The sequence below is a fragment of the Centroberyx affinis genome, unplaced genomic scaffold, assembly GCF_046629955.1.
Source record: "Centroberyx affinis isolate AG114_WGS23_722 - 3 ecotype Tasmania unplaced genomic scaffold, CSIRO-AGI_Caff_v1 ptg000543l_1, whole genome shotgun sequence".
NCBI lineage: Eukaryota > Metazoa > Chordata > Actinopteri > Beryciformes > Berycidae > Centroberyx > Centroberyx affinis.
The window spans coordinates 120,047-136,001 of NW_027279190.1; the positions used below are offsets into that span (position 1 = coordinate 120,047).

Here is a 15,955-nt window from a genome sequence, read left to right on the forward strand (position 1 = left end):
TAAGAAGAGAAAAGACTGTATGATTCTCTCAAGTCTTGCTCATCTTTTGATCCCAGATGTGGAAACATTAACAAAACTTTGGGCATCTCATATTTGATAAATGACAATGAAAGAATACATCTGAGGGGGTTTGCCCAAACTAGCCTCGGGTCTGCGTATTATAGGCCTATTTGAGCGCTGTCTGTAGCGTTGAACTACAAATCCCAGTCACGCCCCTTTAAGCTCCGCAGATCAGTCGTCACTCCCCGGAAAACTACGCATATTCGTCTCCATTTTTTTTCTACAGTCCGCTTTAGCCATTGATAACCTGGGCAATAACCTCCTGCAACATTGATACTGAGCTTGAAGAATAATCAAGGTGGGTCCCCCAAATTAATATCTACGCGGAAATAATGGCATTTGTAGTCGAAGTCCTCTGTATTACGATTGGTGTTGCTCTTTGCAGCCCAGTTGCAAGCTAAAGAAATCGGCTTTGCTAACGTTAACGTTAGCTCTCAGAACCTATGTACGGTCTCTACAGCTAAGCGCTGTCGATGGGCTAAGTTAGCTATAATGGGCTGTAATTAGTACAGAAATCACGCGACCATTGCCATAATAACGCAACCGTTCCCTTGAATTACCTCGTTAATAGGCAGTCGGTGATTTTAACACCATTTGTTTATTGTATTATAGACTTGAAAGGCCTATAAGTAGCAGGCCATTGGTCTATGGGCTAACATTAGCAATCACGCCATCTAGCTATAATGTTACTTGCCGCTGGTTTGAGGGACTTTGAAGTAGCGTCGCATCAATCAAAACAGCACACACACACGCGCGTTTGAATGTGTGTACGATCAGTTATGTGGCCACACGCGCTCTCAAATATTTGGATCATTACGTCATTGGTTGTGCGGCCAAGGTCTATTCGTTATCAGTTGTATGATTGTGGAGCTGCCTGCTAGTGTTTAACAGAAAGTGGTGCAGTTGTGTGTGGTTTGACGTCTACATATAGCTAATGTTACAAAACTGACAATCTTCTGACATCGACTTTGCCACCAGATAAGACACTGCCTAGAGAAACATGTGGGATGGACCAGGGCAAGGGCCACGGGGAGGACCACCCTTTCGGTAAGCAGGCAGAATTTTAATTATAGGCAGAGCTGTATGACAAATATTGAGCACATTGTTGAAGTAAACAATCTTTTGTTCAAGTGTTGTTAAGTGTCTTCCTAAATATATGGTGATTGGTTAGGCAATTTAAGTGAGAAGCTTGATTATTTTTCCCCTCTGTGTTGTTCCCCCCCCCCCCCCTAAGGTCCATTGTTTGGTTGGTAATTTGCTCTTTCAGCTATCTGTAGTCTAACTTAAAAGTATTGATGTGTGTTCCAGCGGTGATCATCGTGGAGAAATGTTTGGGGGCAGAGATGGGTCCATGCCTGATTTTAGAGGTAGAGATGGGATGAACATGGGTCCCATGGGTCATATGGGCCCTAGACCTCTAGATCTACCACCTATGGACATGAGGAGGATGGATGGTCCGTCCATGAGGGGGCGTGATATGGAGCCACGTGATATGCGAGGTAGAGAGCCAAACAGAGATTTCTTCAGACCTGGAGAAGAGCCAGACTTTAGTCTTAGAAGGCAATATGAAATTGCAATCAGAGACAAGCTGATGAATTCATCTGGTTTCATGGGACCAGGCAGGAACTCGTTAGACGTAGGAGGGAGAGGTATGCCACCAAGGGAGCCAAACAACAGATTTATGGATATGAGAGACAGAGAGGCGTTGCGCTATGATATGCCAGGGTTCAACAATCCCAACATGGATGGGAGAAGAGGATTTCCTGTGGACCCGGTAGAGAGAAATGATGGATTTAGGGACGTGCGTGATAGGCCCCCAATGGACATGGATGACATTGATGGCTATAATATGGACATACCTCCACGTGACAGGAGGATGATGGATTTTGACAGAAGAGGGGGCGCACCGTTTAATGCAAGAGGCGGATTTGATTCTGATATGGATTTCAGAAATCGTCCTGGACCCTCAGATGAATTTAGAGGTAGGGAGCGATCTCCATTAAGGTTTGGAAGTGACGTTGCTCCAATGGACAGGGGAAGGTCAGACATGCCCTCAGATGGCCCCCAAAGACCAGGCTTTATGGGTGCAGAAGACGCACACAGAGACAGAGAATTTTCAGAATCAAGAGATAGCCCCCTGATGGATTATAGAAGTGGTGAAGAGATGACTCTTGCAGAGGAGTGGAAGAACCGTCACAAGGACAAGAACCCTTTTTCAAGTGTGACTAAAGGTGTGGGAGGTGTAACAGATAAGAGTTTCCCTTTAGGTTTTGGCAGAGAAGGACATGCTGGAGATCCATCACCGTTTAAAGAGAGGGATAGACCACCTGCTGAATTCTCAGGGAAAGAGGTTGGCTTCCCTCGTGGTGGTCACTTTGCTGCTATGCATCCACCACCAATTGGCCGCAAAGCTCCACAAGACCATCCACTCCCAGAAATGAGTCCTCATGCAGGCCCACTTGGTAGAGAGAATGAGAGTAAACATTGGCTTGGAGTAAGGGATCCCAAACAGAGTCAGAATGCATCAAATCTTGATGAAAGGCCTGCTTACCATCCAGAGAAGAATCAGCCCTCTCAAGAAATTAAGGAGCCAAATGATTGTTTTAAAGGGCCGAAGGATATGCCACATAATCAGGGACCTGTGAGGAGTAAGATGGCGATGGAACGTGACTTCCAAAGTAGCAGCGCAGTGCAGGGGAGAGATCAAGACTACAGGGACATTGATTATCGAACAGGGTCCGGGAGGGCTTTTGATTACAAGCGTGAGGATTTTCAAGCACCAGAGAAAGTTCTGAAAGAAGCTAAACCAATCCCACCTTCAAAATTTAGTGACTCTGGTTCTCAGGTAGGCATCATTTTTATTTTTCCACTGGTATTTGTATAATAATTATTAAGGCATCTTGTAACCCCAGGGTATATTTTATTATCCTGATGTTTTATAACTAATTTTAATCAAAATTTCTGTGAAAGGATCAAGATTACAGGAGTGCATCAGTGGAGGACAAAGTTTCCAATACAATATCCATAATTGGTATTCCAAAGACTGCCACCATGGAGCAGGTAAGAATCAAACTGAAAAACAAAACCCTGTTTTATTATGGTTAATAGACTGTTAAAAGCTTCTTGAATTTGTAGGACTTTGCTTGGAGACTCAGACTCACTAATTTTGATACATTCTATTTCAGATTCTTGGGGCCTTTGCAGTTCGTGATGGCGTGTCAATGCAGGGGATGAAAATAAAAAGTGTTGTGCCAGGTGAGAAATAAGTTGCTTTGTGGAAGTGTTTGGGGCAATCGATCGCTACCATGTCCCACGACGTATTCGCTATTACGACATTCGAACCTTCGCACTCTTTCTTTGTAATGCTTCTTGGTGGCTTTTGTTGTTCTTGGTCTGGATGAAATCGCTCAGTAAAACAGGAAGGGGTTTTCTGTGTTATGCCATTCACATTTTACATGTCTGAGGATGTAGGGTCATTGTCAACAATCACAGAGGATTTCCTTAACATAGCAGCCTTGGAGAGTGATATTTGATGTCACTGAAAGCGTCCTTCAGAGGCATTTTATGCAAGTATTTTGACAAAAGAACTTCATCAACAACAAGCCTGAAACGGAGACCGCTTTGTTAGTGCTTTTCTTACACTTCAGGTTGTTGATACTGCTGATCTAAACATCTGCTTTAGAGTGCAAGTTTTTCCTTAATGGGTTGATAGTAGACACGGTTATGCAAGACGCCAAGCCCTTTTGTTGAGATTATGTCAAATGTTTCAGAGGCCAAAAAAGCAAATAATTTATTCATTTTACAAGCGCATAAAGACTTACATCACACAAAGAAATGCACCACTCCAGGAGATGCCAAGATTGCAGCTGTTATATTGCATTATTCTGTCTCCATTGTGCTACAACATGCAGTCCTTAACTGGGTCTGGAATATCTGTCTATAAAGGCTTGACTTTAACAAAGCCTGTCATTGATAAGTCAGATATGCAGTCAATGGTCAGACGACTGAAGAGAAAAAAGTATGAACATTATGATGTATGTTGTCCTGAAAAGGTATGTGTGTCAATGAAGGTGTAAAATTCGCTACCAAAAAAAATGCTCACTGTTCTCGATGTATTCACGAACTACTGTCTTTTATGTTTTTACTGGGTGACTATCCTTACTGGCATTGACTAACAAAAACCCATCTGTATTTCAAATGCTGTCCCCAGGTTACAGCTACGATACGGCCTATGTGGAGTTTTTAAACCTCGAGGATGCAGTCCACTTCATGGAGTCCAACAAGGTGGCCCATCCTCGTCACTCTACGAAGGCCGTCTCTCCCATCAGGATTACGAGGGGTTGAGAGGGCATTTAGTAGGATGGGGGAGGGAGAGATGGGTCCTGGGAAGGTGTTGTAATTATTGGTTAAGGAGATGGAGATAGCACTTGCTGGCATTTTTGATGCCAATATTTGGCAACCTCATTCTACAAAAAGAAATTCACAGTTACTTATCCAGAAAGCTAGGGTACTACGTTACTACTACAGGTTACTTGGTTAGCACTCAAAGAGAAGATTCAAAGAAACCTGATTTACTTTACATCTGCTGTCGTGTATGTGCACAGGAAGACATAGGTATCCACTCCTTTGTTTTCTAGCCCTTGACTGTAAATAACATTTCTAATTTATAGCCCAAAACTGCCTAACCCTGGAATGGATTTAACCAGAAAGTACAGATGGCTGAAAAATACTACCTCTTATGTGGATCATCAGATAGTTCTGAATTTTTGTCATTTTGTAATGATTTAATGATTATGTTGACAAAGAAGTTACTTACCCACAATTCTCATGTGTTGGGACTTGGTCTTCGTAACAGAGGAATTGTTACCCCTTACAGCATTTTTAAGTCTTTGTGTCCAGGAAAGTTTGATATCCCGTTTTCTTTGCTAGACTGCAGGCTATGAAGAAGTTCTGTTGTCTTGCAGATTTTAGTACTTTTCTTACTGATGCCTTCTTACTGACAAACCTGCAGTTTAGACTTTCTCAGCAAACATTTCCCATACTGTACATGTTTCGATTGCTTACTTTGCAAGTGAAAATGACCATTTTGAGAATAGAACTAGCACTAGAACAAGCATTTCTTCCAAGTGAAGTATTGTGTTTAATACAGGTCTGGTATGAATTTCTTCACCATGCAACAGTATGGCCTACATTCCTTTTGAGGGTTGTGGTCTTCAGGTTTCTGCATCAGTCCTTCTGTGGCAAAATTTCATTGCCCATTCAGGCTCTTTTCAATGGTCTGTGACCTTTTCCTTGAACAGTACATACCCTCTTGATGGTATTCTCCTGTACTCATCGTCATGGATTGTTTCCCATCATGTTATCTTCAACTTTCATTGGAGAGCTTTGAATAACATGTTGTCTTACGGAGTACCCATCTTGACATATTGAACATGATCTTCAACACTGCCCAGGAGGATTCCACTTTGATCATATATCTTTAAAAATAGGAGAAGCACATCACCTGTTGGTATTTGGGATCAGCTCAATTATTGTCGAAATATGCAAATACATGGCACTGTTATTTCCATTAGTAGACTGGTTGGTTGCACACAACTCTTATCAGCTGGTTCCGCTGATGGCCTTTATCCTGCTACTTGTCATAGCTCCACAGATAGCTGTAGACACATGGAAGATGGTGATATAAATATGTGAACAGCCATTTAAGTGCCAAGCTATGATGAGAGTTAAATGGTGGTTTGAGCTTTTTTTTCTAAATGCAATTTCATATGCATGGTTGGATCTATGCCTTTTTGATGGTTAATTCTTAATTGTGCAAATGAGATGCACTGTGCAAGCAACCGGTGTGGATTTATATTAATCTTTGACGAGGACCACCTAGATGAAATCTATGGATATTAAACACATTAGACACCTAATTTGGCAAGCACATTTACATGTGCTTTGAGTTTGCTTTTGAAACACCTCAAATCTCTTTGTACAGATGTAGTCTAGTTTGGGAACATGAGGCATTTGCCATGGCATAGTTTGGTTTGTAGGCCTTATTTACTGAGAGTCCTGGTTCTTATTTGACACCGTTGACAAAGTTCTGTCATTTTCTTTTGGATATTATTCCATGGACATTTGTCTTCCTCATACATGAGTCAGATTTCCTTTCAAACAATTTACCATAGCATGGAGCCAGATAGCCTGTGTGAATCATGATCCTGGATCTGGGCTTCGTACACAAAGTGTCTGCCCATTTTACCCTCAGCAGTGAGGAGGAGGGCTAAACCTTCCACAGTGCATGTTGGGTGTCATTGGTAGTATTAGATGTCAGTCGATTGTGTAGCACTATGTTGACTGAACTTTGCTCTTTTCCTTTCAGGGATCCCTCAAGGTTGGCACTAAAACAGCTTCCATGAAATACATCCAACCAGACAAGAGTGAAAGAACTGCTCACGTGAGTGTTGTCAGAGGGAATGATTACTTATCCTTTTTCCATACTATAGCCAATCACCTTATTGTTCACCCTAGTACAGTTCATTAGCTTTTAAAAGCATGCTATAATTACCATGTCATCCGTCCCCTCTCTGTGAATTAGGAATCAGATCACAAAGTACCCCAACTCCAGGAGCCCCTGTTGCCCAGTCCAGATGAACCCCTGGAGAAGTTGAAGAGCAGCCTGAATGGGTCCAAGGCCAAAGCCCCTATGGAGCCCTTGTCCCAGGGCCAGTGGCAGCGGAGCTCTGACCTGACCCCAGAGGCCTGGCAGCAGCAGGTGGACCAGCAGCTCCAACAGCAAGAAACAGAGCAGCAGGCAGAGTCTTGGGCCAATCGCAACCCTCCGCATCACGGTTCACACCAAACTGACCCCGTCTTTAAAGACAGCAAGAGTGAGTTGTCCTAAGCTGCTTGTACTTTTCTTAAGTCGCTGCTTATAGCCACAAATCCTAGCAATCCATGGACATATTTGTTCGATTATATGCCTTTGTAATGCATAATTGAGTCAAGAGATAAGTGAATTTTCCACTTTTGTTACTGTACAGCCATGATAATAAAGAATGTGAAGCCCACTACCACAGTAGAGACCATCCTAAAAGCCTTGGATCCCTTTGCATATCTGGATGAGAGGAATGTCCGTCTAGTCAAGGGCAAGACGCCTGGAGCTAAGTGCTTCTGCTTCGTGGACATGGACTCCCATGAGGTATCAGATAACATTAATCCACCTGTTCTGCTGCAGCTATACTTCCATGTTATAACAGAGGTGTTTTCCTGTGGATATCCAGCACTAACCATTATGTCTTCTTTTGTAGCAAGTGACACGTTTGGTTGAGCTCCTCACTAAACCCAGGCCCCTTTCTATCGACGGTGTCAGAGTTTATGCTGAGGTCGCAAAACCACTGAAGAACCAAAGGTGAGTGACCGTGCCACATTTTTCTCACGTGTAGTGGATAAATCCTAACTTATTCATCACTGATGAATTCCTGTCTGTCCCAGTTTCAGAAGAGAATTTGATAAACCAAGCAGTTCTCTCCTGGGGTATCCACCTGAGGCCAATATGATGGGGGTAGGTTGTGATCATTATTGTCTTGCTTTGTCAAAGAATGATTGAAAAGAAAGGGTTGGTCCTAGCGCTCTGAAAAATGATTGATTTTGTCTTGGAATTTCAGCAGCAGCAGCAGTATCCGCAATCTCTACAGTACTCACAATCTCTGCAGCCACCCGGTAGCACCTCAGCTGGCATGCAAGGTTAGACTTCCTCACACACACACACACGCTGATGTCCCAGTCCCTATGCACCATTGATTATCACTAGATTTGAACAGAGAACTGTTTTAATAAGTAGTCTCACTTTTTGTTTCGCCAGGTGACTTGATGGCTGGCAGCATTAACCCCTCTCTGTCATCAGACTCCAGCTATAGCCAGGTAGGTTGTGAAGAACAAAGAAACAATGGAGATAATTGCTCTTGTAACTGGGCAGTTAACTTTATACGTCCATCTAACACCTCATAGGGAGTTGGCTATGGTGAGACCCCAAGCGTTGATCCCTCGTACCAGGCTGGTGGACCTCATGTGTCTGCAGAATCAGCTGGGATGACAGCCACAGCAGACGGATCAGAGAACTACATCTATGGTAAGAGACAAATCAAGGCAAATCAAGTGCAGTAAAATAATTTTGTTTCTCAAGTCATTTAGACTAATAATAATTGGTGATCATGATGACAATACGTAGCAAACTATTGCAACTATCATGTTTCTAGTTTCTACTTTGAATGATCAGTGCTATTTGAAATGCAGCTGCTCTTTTGCTTAATATGTATTTACATGTTTGTCACATTTATTTATTTGTTTTTCTCCAGGCTCTGAGACTCCAGACATGTCCAGTTATCTGTTCGATGCCACGTCAGGCTTCTACTACGACCCTGAGACTACTCTGTATTACGACCCCAGCTCGAGGGTGAGCATACAGGGAAACGCGTTGATCCAGCCACTTTTCCTGGTCCATAAAACGGCTAAGTTGGCAAAAAAGACGGAAAAAAACATGGCAGTGTTGCGGCACACAAGTGTATCCAGCAGCTATAGTCATACTGCAGTCACTAACCTTTTAGAGATGGATAAATACAGTGAATACATGTCTACATAAAATGATTTGTATCATCTAAGATACATTTTTTTCCATCTTCTTATTGAAGTTATTGGGCTAGCTGAAAATAATTTTAAAAATAAAATGACATGAATGTCTGGTAAATTTAGTGAAGACTGATACACGCAAAGTGATAAAATGTGATGATATTCCCCACTGTCTAAGGAAGTTGGTAGACAACATAAAATGTTCTATTCATGAAAACCCTGTCATTGGTGTCTCAAGTAATTGGCTTGTGTTGTCATTAAGTTGTCTTTTCCTTTTTTGTGTACAGTACTTCTACAATGCCCAAACCCAGGAGTACTTGTACTGGGATGCCATGACGAAGACCTACATCCCAGTGCCAGGGGCGAGCTCTGCAGAGACCCAGCCTGTGACCATGACGGCTGAAGTCCAGGCCATTCTTTCCAACCCAGCAGCAGATGCTCCCCTGGAAATGAAGAAGCCATCAGAGCCCAAACCTGCCCACACTGTAGTGCCTACCCTTGCCCCTCATCAAACCCCACCACCAGCTCTTGGCTCTGCCCCCAACCCCACCCCAGAGTCTGTCCCAAATTCTGCATCAACCCCTGAGAAGAGAGAGGAGGATGACTCTGCTAAAAAGGACAAGGATAATAAAGAGGAGAAGCCAAGAAGTCTTGCTGCTGTCAAGGTAGCTCTCCAGTATGATAGTAAACGTACACAGTACGTGAAATAGATATATATATGTGTGTGTGTGTAACTAAAGGGTAAATGGTTAATAAGTTTGTTGCTGTCTCAGATCATGAAAGATATGGAGCGCTGGGCAAAGATCCAGAATCGTCAAAAGGATAGTGTCCGTTCCCCATCACCACTGCTGAAGACTGGAGGGCTAGAGGACAGGAAGACTTCCAAGGCGGCTGACGCAGGTTTTGCTATCTTTGAGCGGAAGGTTAGGGATCCTCTTCCAATACCCATACATTCTAAAATCTGCTCTTTGTTTACTCTATACATGGATTTTACAATGAACTTGATCACTTGGTTGAAAGTGTTTGTTTTTTTTCTACTAACTTTTTGGTCCTACGCTTTGCTCAGGGATCTGTTGGAGATGATCTTTTTAAGAAGCCCCTTGCTCCCCCTAAGAAAGAGGAAAAGGGAAAGGTAAGAATCCTGTACTAAGTGTTTTAGTCCACTATGCATACTACATACTGCAACTGCATGGGATTTAATCTTTGATCATACTTAACTAACATTGTTGGCTTTCATCAATGTACCATCTCAAAAATGATAAAATACTGAAACAAGGTGAACAATATTCGATAAAAAAAGGGAAAATATCTGTTTGAGAAATTCAGATTGCCACTTACTCACCTTTGAAAATATTTGTCTTCTTTGCTTTGCCTCCCCAGCGTCCAATGGGCTCCCTGGGTCTGCTAGCGTCAGACTATGGTGCTGGAAGTGACGAGGAGGTGGAAGAGGAGAAGCAGGAAACACCGAAAAGCTCTAAGAGCCAATCAGATGACAAGGACGACAAGCTGACAGACTGGAAGAAGATGGCCTGCCTGCTGTGTAGGAGACAGTTCCCCAACAAGGATGCTCTGATCCGCCACCAGCAGCTTTCGGACCTGCACAAAGTACTACCATTTAACCCCTATACATGAGCTGTGGTTGAAATGACCCTATAGAGCCTCTAACAACTTAACATATTCTTGTCTCATTGCTCTGTCCAACAGCAAAATATGGAGATCCACCTCAAGATCAAGAAGTCCAAGAAGGAGCTAGAGGCTTTGGAGAACCAGGAGAAAGAAGTAAGTGAAAATGAATGGTAAAAAATCTGATGCTGGGGAGGGTCATGTTATCGATTAACTGCTAAAGGTGAAACCTGTCATCCATCCATAGCTGAATGCCAGAGAGTCACCCAGGTCCCCAGAACAGAAGAGAAGAAAGCACCATCACCAACAGCAGCAGCTTAATACATGGGCTGGAGGCTCAAGGTAGGTGTGCCATGATTGATTGTGTTCTTGAAAAGGTGAAAGTCAGAAATATAGCAGCATTTGTCTGGTTTAGTTAAGGATATTTGACTTTGGATTCTGCATAACAGGCTTGTTCTCCATGTTTAGGGAAAAAGTCAGTGAGAGGCCTGGTTTAGGTGCTGAACCTGTGGCGGTAGGTGTGAAACTTCATTTTGCTGATATATTCAATTTGGTGTTTGGTGTTTGGTGTTAGTTGATTAAGCCCTTCATTGCATTCTTCTCTCCCTTTCACAGAGGAAAAAGAAAGAGCCTGTTGTTTGGGACCATGCCACTTACAAACAAGCAGTTCGCAAGGCCATGTTTGCACGGTTCAAGGAGCTAGAGTGACCCAACCATCTGAACAAATCCCTGCAGCGTCCTTGTTTGGACATGTGAAGTGTTAATATGAATTGCTTGCCCGCCTTGGCATGAGAAATCACTTTGACTGTTTACTGCTTCTCTGCCTTGGCCCTTACTACACTCTAAAGCAATGACTTTATGTACTGAAGTCAAGTGAAATATGCTGTGGCCCAAAAAGCGATATTACTCAAACAGTGGAGTTGACGAGTCAGTTGGAGCATTATTTGACGTTTCCTCAACGGCGGATGTTCTGTAGAAGGTTATCCATGCTATTCTGTTGATTTTCCTTTTTTTTTTTTTTGGTCCATATTTTATGTGTGGCTGGTGTGTAGAATTCTAATAGGTGTCCAGTCCTCTTATGTTTTTTTTTTAAGTGGTATTGTCACAACCTGGCTACACAGTTTAATATTGTTTTAAAACCGAGCAGTTTTTACATGGATTTGCCTTGGAATTGGTATTATATGTACACATTTTTAAGTAAAGAGAAAACAAAAATGGAAAATTATGGACTTCCCTGTTTGTTCTATCTTTGTTTACCCCTCGAAAGTGATTGTTTTACAGAATTGTATTCACTGTATTTTGGAAGTACCCCATTTACAGCTCTGCACTGGTCCCACTGTACAGTTAATGCCACCGTGCATGCATCTCATCTTCACTAGATGGCAGCAAGATCCTTTGAGTGTTTTTACTTTTATATTCTTAATGTGAACTGTTGTCTGTCTCATGACAAAAAATTATTAAATTGAATAAATACTGGCATTAGAAATAAACAAGCTAGACCGTTCAATCAAATCATCAGTATTCATTAATCGGACTCACCACGTTTATGAAAATTGTTTGTCTACAATTAGGATTGTGTCCCAAGTTGTTCTGTCTTCAAAGAAAATTGTCAGTAATAGAAGCTGGTCTTTCCAACTTGGTTCGCACGTTCTCTGGGTTTGCCACAGTGATAAGCTCCATTGAATTCAGCAGCTCAGTAGATGCAGACTTGGGCTTACTGTGATGTATGATGTTAACTTATTCTGTTCAACCCCCCAGTTATGCACTGCAGGAGTTATAGAACGTAAGGGCTGCTCTCCGACCTTTCCTGAGGTGAAGGAACCAGCCTTTACCCTCCTGCCCTCTCCTCCCCATGGCTTTGCTTCAATGGAAGTAGAGGATTGCATGGGTTTATGTTTTCCGGCATACTAGCACCTCTGAGCACAGTAACAAGAACACTGGGGAGCCTAAGGAACTGCAATCAATGACAAACACTTGAGTGTCACTTATCCAAATGACACAGGCAAGGAGTCAACACTTTGCACCTCCGTGCAAAAGCAATCACAGGCTTTGTACAATGCAGTGTTTTGGCGATTAATCTAAAAGTATGATGCATAAGGAAATGTTTGTTTGTCTTTGCAAAGGACAAGAGGAAATTAACTGATGCTATAGATTTTTCAACTAATTAGCAAGTTGGCCTGCATTCAGCCTTCATGCCTCCCACACGACCTGCTCCTTCTTTCTCAAGTCTTTCAAAAAAGGAGTGGGTAAAATTGCAAAGGTGAGCAAATTACCTCCCCTGAGGTACTGACAGTATGTGGAGTCTCCCTGTCTGAGGAGACGGGGCAATGGGGTAACAAAGCCTCACAATTCAGTAGAGACCTTGCTGTGTGGCTTGGCATCAAAACACATGAAAGCACAATAAGCGGAAACCACAGTTATACTCTTGGGTTCAAAAGGGAAACCCTGACACTACAAATTGCCAATAGCTTTAAAGTTGCTCAGTTATAGATTCTACTACATTCATATTAAAAAGTCCAAGCTTTAGTCTGAGTTGATGGGATCTATTGTGTATAATGAAGCAAACTTATTGTAGTGTTTGATAATGTTAGGGAGCACACACTTCTGGAGTAACCACACTTCTGGAAAGGGAGAAAGGCATTGGGGCTGAACTTGTGAAACCTAATTTGTTGGATCAAAACACAAGAAGACACAATCACTGGTAACCTGCTGCAGTCAGGGTTGTCAGGATCCAAAGAATCCCCCCTCTGCATTTGACCACTAAATGCTGCTTGTAAATCACATTTTCTACACCCATACTTATGAACAGGAGGGAACAGCATAACAGAGTTTGCATGAGTTTCAGCTTGAGGTTCTGTTGAGTTTTACTTTAGCTTTTCTTTTTTTTTTCTTTTTTGTATGCCACTACTGAGATATTTAAAGCTAAGTTCATGCCAAGTCCATTTCAACAGAGTTTTGAAACTGAAAGCAGTTCACTTTTTTCGTTTATTGTGGTATGTTGATTCATATTTTCAACATGTGGGAAAAGCTGTGGAAAATCTTCAATGAACATTATGTGATATTTTTGTTCCTTAAATGCTTTTATCAGTTACATGGTTTGAACAAGTACATAGTTTATATCCAATGAGCCACATTTTATTTTAACAGTGTAGCCTAATATAAAAAGGAATTGATTACATGTTGTAATATGGCTTCTCTATTCACACAACTTTAGAATACAATTGAGCAGATCTAGCTATAATACAATTAAAATAGGGACTACTCTTATTTCCATGAAAAAGAAAAAGGCAAACTTTTGTTCTTAAATGTACATATTTTGTCTATGAAGGCATTTTGGTGGTCACTAAAGGGATTTATATGCATATATCCGTACTGGACTCCTTTTTAGTTACCTGAAATCAAAGGTTTGATCGCTTCATTGATGTCAGAAAGCTTGATGTCAGAAGCTGTTCAAATGACTTCCATGTTTGCAATCCAGGGATTTAAACTACAAAAGGTTAGCGTGTTTGATTTTTCAGATTTTCATTTCAAGTAATTCACTGTAGCCTATGGCACCAATCAAATGAATACATTTTCAGTGCAACACATATAGGCCTTTAGTATCTGTGTATTTGCATTTAGATAGAGTATTTATCACAGAGATCAACATGGTATTATGTTTCACATATTTCATTGACTTTGCTTTGTATGACTTGGACTTTCAATAACAAAATGAATAGTGCAATCATAGATATGACAGGAGTAAAATGTGAATTTAAGACTGCAATCTTGTGTGGAATAAGCACAAGTTTTGATTCTACAGTGAGACATTTAAATGTCTATGCTGATAATGAGGTTACAGTACTGATCAAAGTCTTGTGCCATCCAGATCATTTAAAACAATGTGTAACATAGTGTCAACAATATGACTAGGTATTATCATTGTAATTTATGCAGACGTCTCAATTAAAGTCACTGGGTAAGAGATTATCAGGGAATTCCATTATTTATTTGTTGCAGTAGTGAAAGGGGGGCATTTTGAAGAGGGATCTCAGGCTATTCTGGTCTAATTTCCATTCCTCGTTTCTCTTCATTCTGTCACAAGACTAAACCCACTAAACCCACCCCCAGTTCCCAGTGACAGATGTCATCATTACCCAGTCCTAACAGTCCATGGAATGAAAATTAATTTGCAGAGTGACTCCATGAGGATGAGGGGCTAAAGGATGGAGAGCCACCATGTTTGTATCCCCAGCACGTGCAAAGGGGAGCTTTCAGGCACCAGGGATGGCAGGAAGGGTGGACAGGGGGCCAATTATCCCAGCCGGACAGCTCTCAGCAGCAGGCGGGTGGAGCTGGAGCAGCAGTCTGGGGACGGGACTCAGAAGAACACAGTCAGCAGGACCCTCAGATGTTTAGATGTGCTGTCAGTCTAAAGAAGAGAGAAAAGGAAAGAGAAGGCTCATTTGATCGCAGTTAATGGAAGTCTGACACCCAGCTGTCGCAGATGGACAAAGACACTCTACATGCTGAAAACAAATTGAGAATCTCATTAGAATTTATATAAGCTTTGGAAATTTTAACATCTATATCCACACTGACCCTAAACACAACACATACCGAGGGGCAGTGCCAGACACTGTGTCATTGTTTTAAATAAGCCACTGAATTGGCCGATTTCTGATGCTGTGAAATTCTACCCATCCAGTATTAAAGATGACACGGATTACTTTACAATATGCTTACATGTAAGATGACTATGTGGCTATCTCAAATCTCTTTTTTGTCCAATATGACAAATGATCAAATGCATGCTTCATGTAGAATGACTCCCTTAAGGAGTAGCATGTGTTTGTGGTCACCCCATGCAAACAAAGGGACTATGCCATCAACAGGCTAATAGGAAAATCATGCTTGTCTGAGCAATTTCACCATCTGGCTTATCCTTTCAAGTGTAAGTTGAAAAATGATGTCTGCTATTGATTGCTAATCTATAACATCATCTTGAAAATGTCCTTATGGTTGTCAGGCATGGAATATACTTCAGAGCACAGCTTATATTCTGAAAATTTGGACCATTGCTGGTAGCAGAACCAATTCCACTGTCGGACCTGTCATTGAGAACATTATAGACATTGGAAACATTTGGAAGTGATGTCATGGTTCTCTGGCCCAGCACAGACATGAGAAATGACAGAAGTGATAGCCCTAAATTAATACAGAAAACAGCAGGTTTGGACATTTCCTTTTATTCTCTCTCTCTCTCTCTCTCTCTCTCTCTCTCTCTCTCTGTGTGTGTGTGTGTGTCTCTCTCTCTCTCTCTCTCTCTCTTTCTCTCTCTCTGTGTGTGTGTCTCTCTCTTTCTCTCTCTTTCTCTCTCTCTCCTAATTATTTTATATCTGAGGAAAAACGTATTTTTTACCCAGTCTGTATCAATCACAATTGTCCTGTTTAACTGTCAGAGAGATGTCAGATTTATGAAGCATATCTGAACTATTTACTCTTTCATGACATAAAATGATAAATTGTATGATGCTCTACCCTTGTTGGCAGAAAGTTGAAAGTTCTGCTCTGCATCATCTTTATGTCAGCTGTCATGAAGCCTGCCAGTTGTTTTGAATGCTCTGTGAATCATTATCATCTTCTTTGCAATGCCATTTCTTTTATTTACATGGCTGGA

At 41.7% G+C, this 15,955-nt stretch overlaps 1 protein-coding gene across 2 annotated transcripts; it reads left to right on the forward strand.

The window, feature by feature from the left end:
• Positions 1 to 287: 287 nt before the first annotated feature.
• rbm6 (RNA binding motif protein 6) lies at positions 288 to 11,783 on the forward strand. Of its 2 annotated transcripts, none has more exons than XM_071517948.1 (23): positions 288 to 358; positions 1,039 to 1,107; positions 1,369 to 2,905; positions 3,031 to 3,120; positions 3,246 to 3,315; positions 4,271 to 4,344; positions 6,428 to 6,502; positions 6,644 to 6,935; positions 7,089 to 7,246; positions 7,356 to 7,456; positions 7,540 to 7,609; positions 7,713 to 7,791; positions 7,910 to 7,968; positions 8,056 to 8,176; positions 8,403 to 8,500; positions 8,961 to 9,338; positions 9,447 to 9,596; positions 9,740 to 9,805; positions 10,054 to 10,278; positions 10,378 to 10,452; positions 10,544 to 10,638; positions 10,765 to 10,810; positions 10,912 to 11,783. In XM_071517948.1, the coding sequence occupies exons 2-23, from the start codon at positions 1,061 to 1,063 to the stop codon at positions 11,002 to 11,004; spliced, it is 3,999 nt and encodes a 1,332-aa protein (XP_071374049.1). In that variant the 5' UTR covers positions 288 to 358; positions 1,039 to 1,060; the 3' UTR covers positions 11,005 to 11,783. The 2 variants fall into 2 exon arrangements, with proteins under 2 accessions (XP_071374049.1, XP_071374052.1); XM_071517951.1 differs by having other exon boundaries at positions 7,546 to 7,609.
• The last annotated feature ends 4,172 nt before the right edge of the window (positions 11,784 to 15,955 follow it).

Coding starts and splice junctions, on each gene's coding strand:
- rbm6 (XM_071517948.1), top strand. CDS start 1,061: ATGTGGGATGGACCAGGGCAAGGGCCACGGGGAGGACCACCCTTTCG. Junction 4,345..6,427: donor ACTTCATGGAGTCCAACAAG/GTGGCCCATCCT, acceptor TTTTCCTTTCAG/GGATCCCTCAAGGTTGGCAC. Junction 9,339..9,446: donor GAAGTCTTGCTGCTGTCAAG/GTAGCTCTCCAG, acceptor TTGCTGTCTCAG/ATCATGAAAGATATGGAGCG.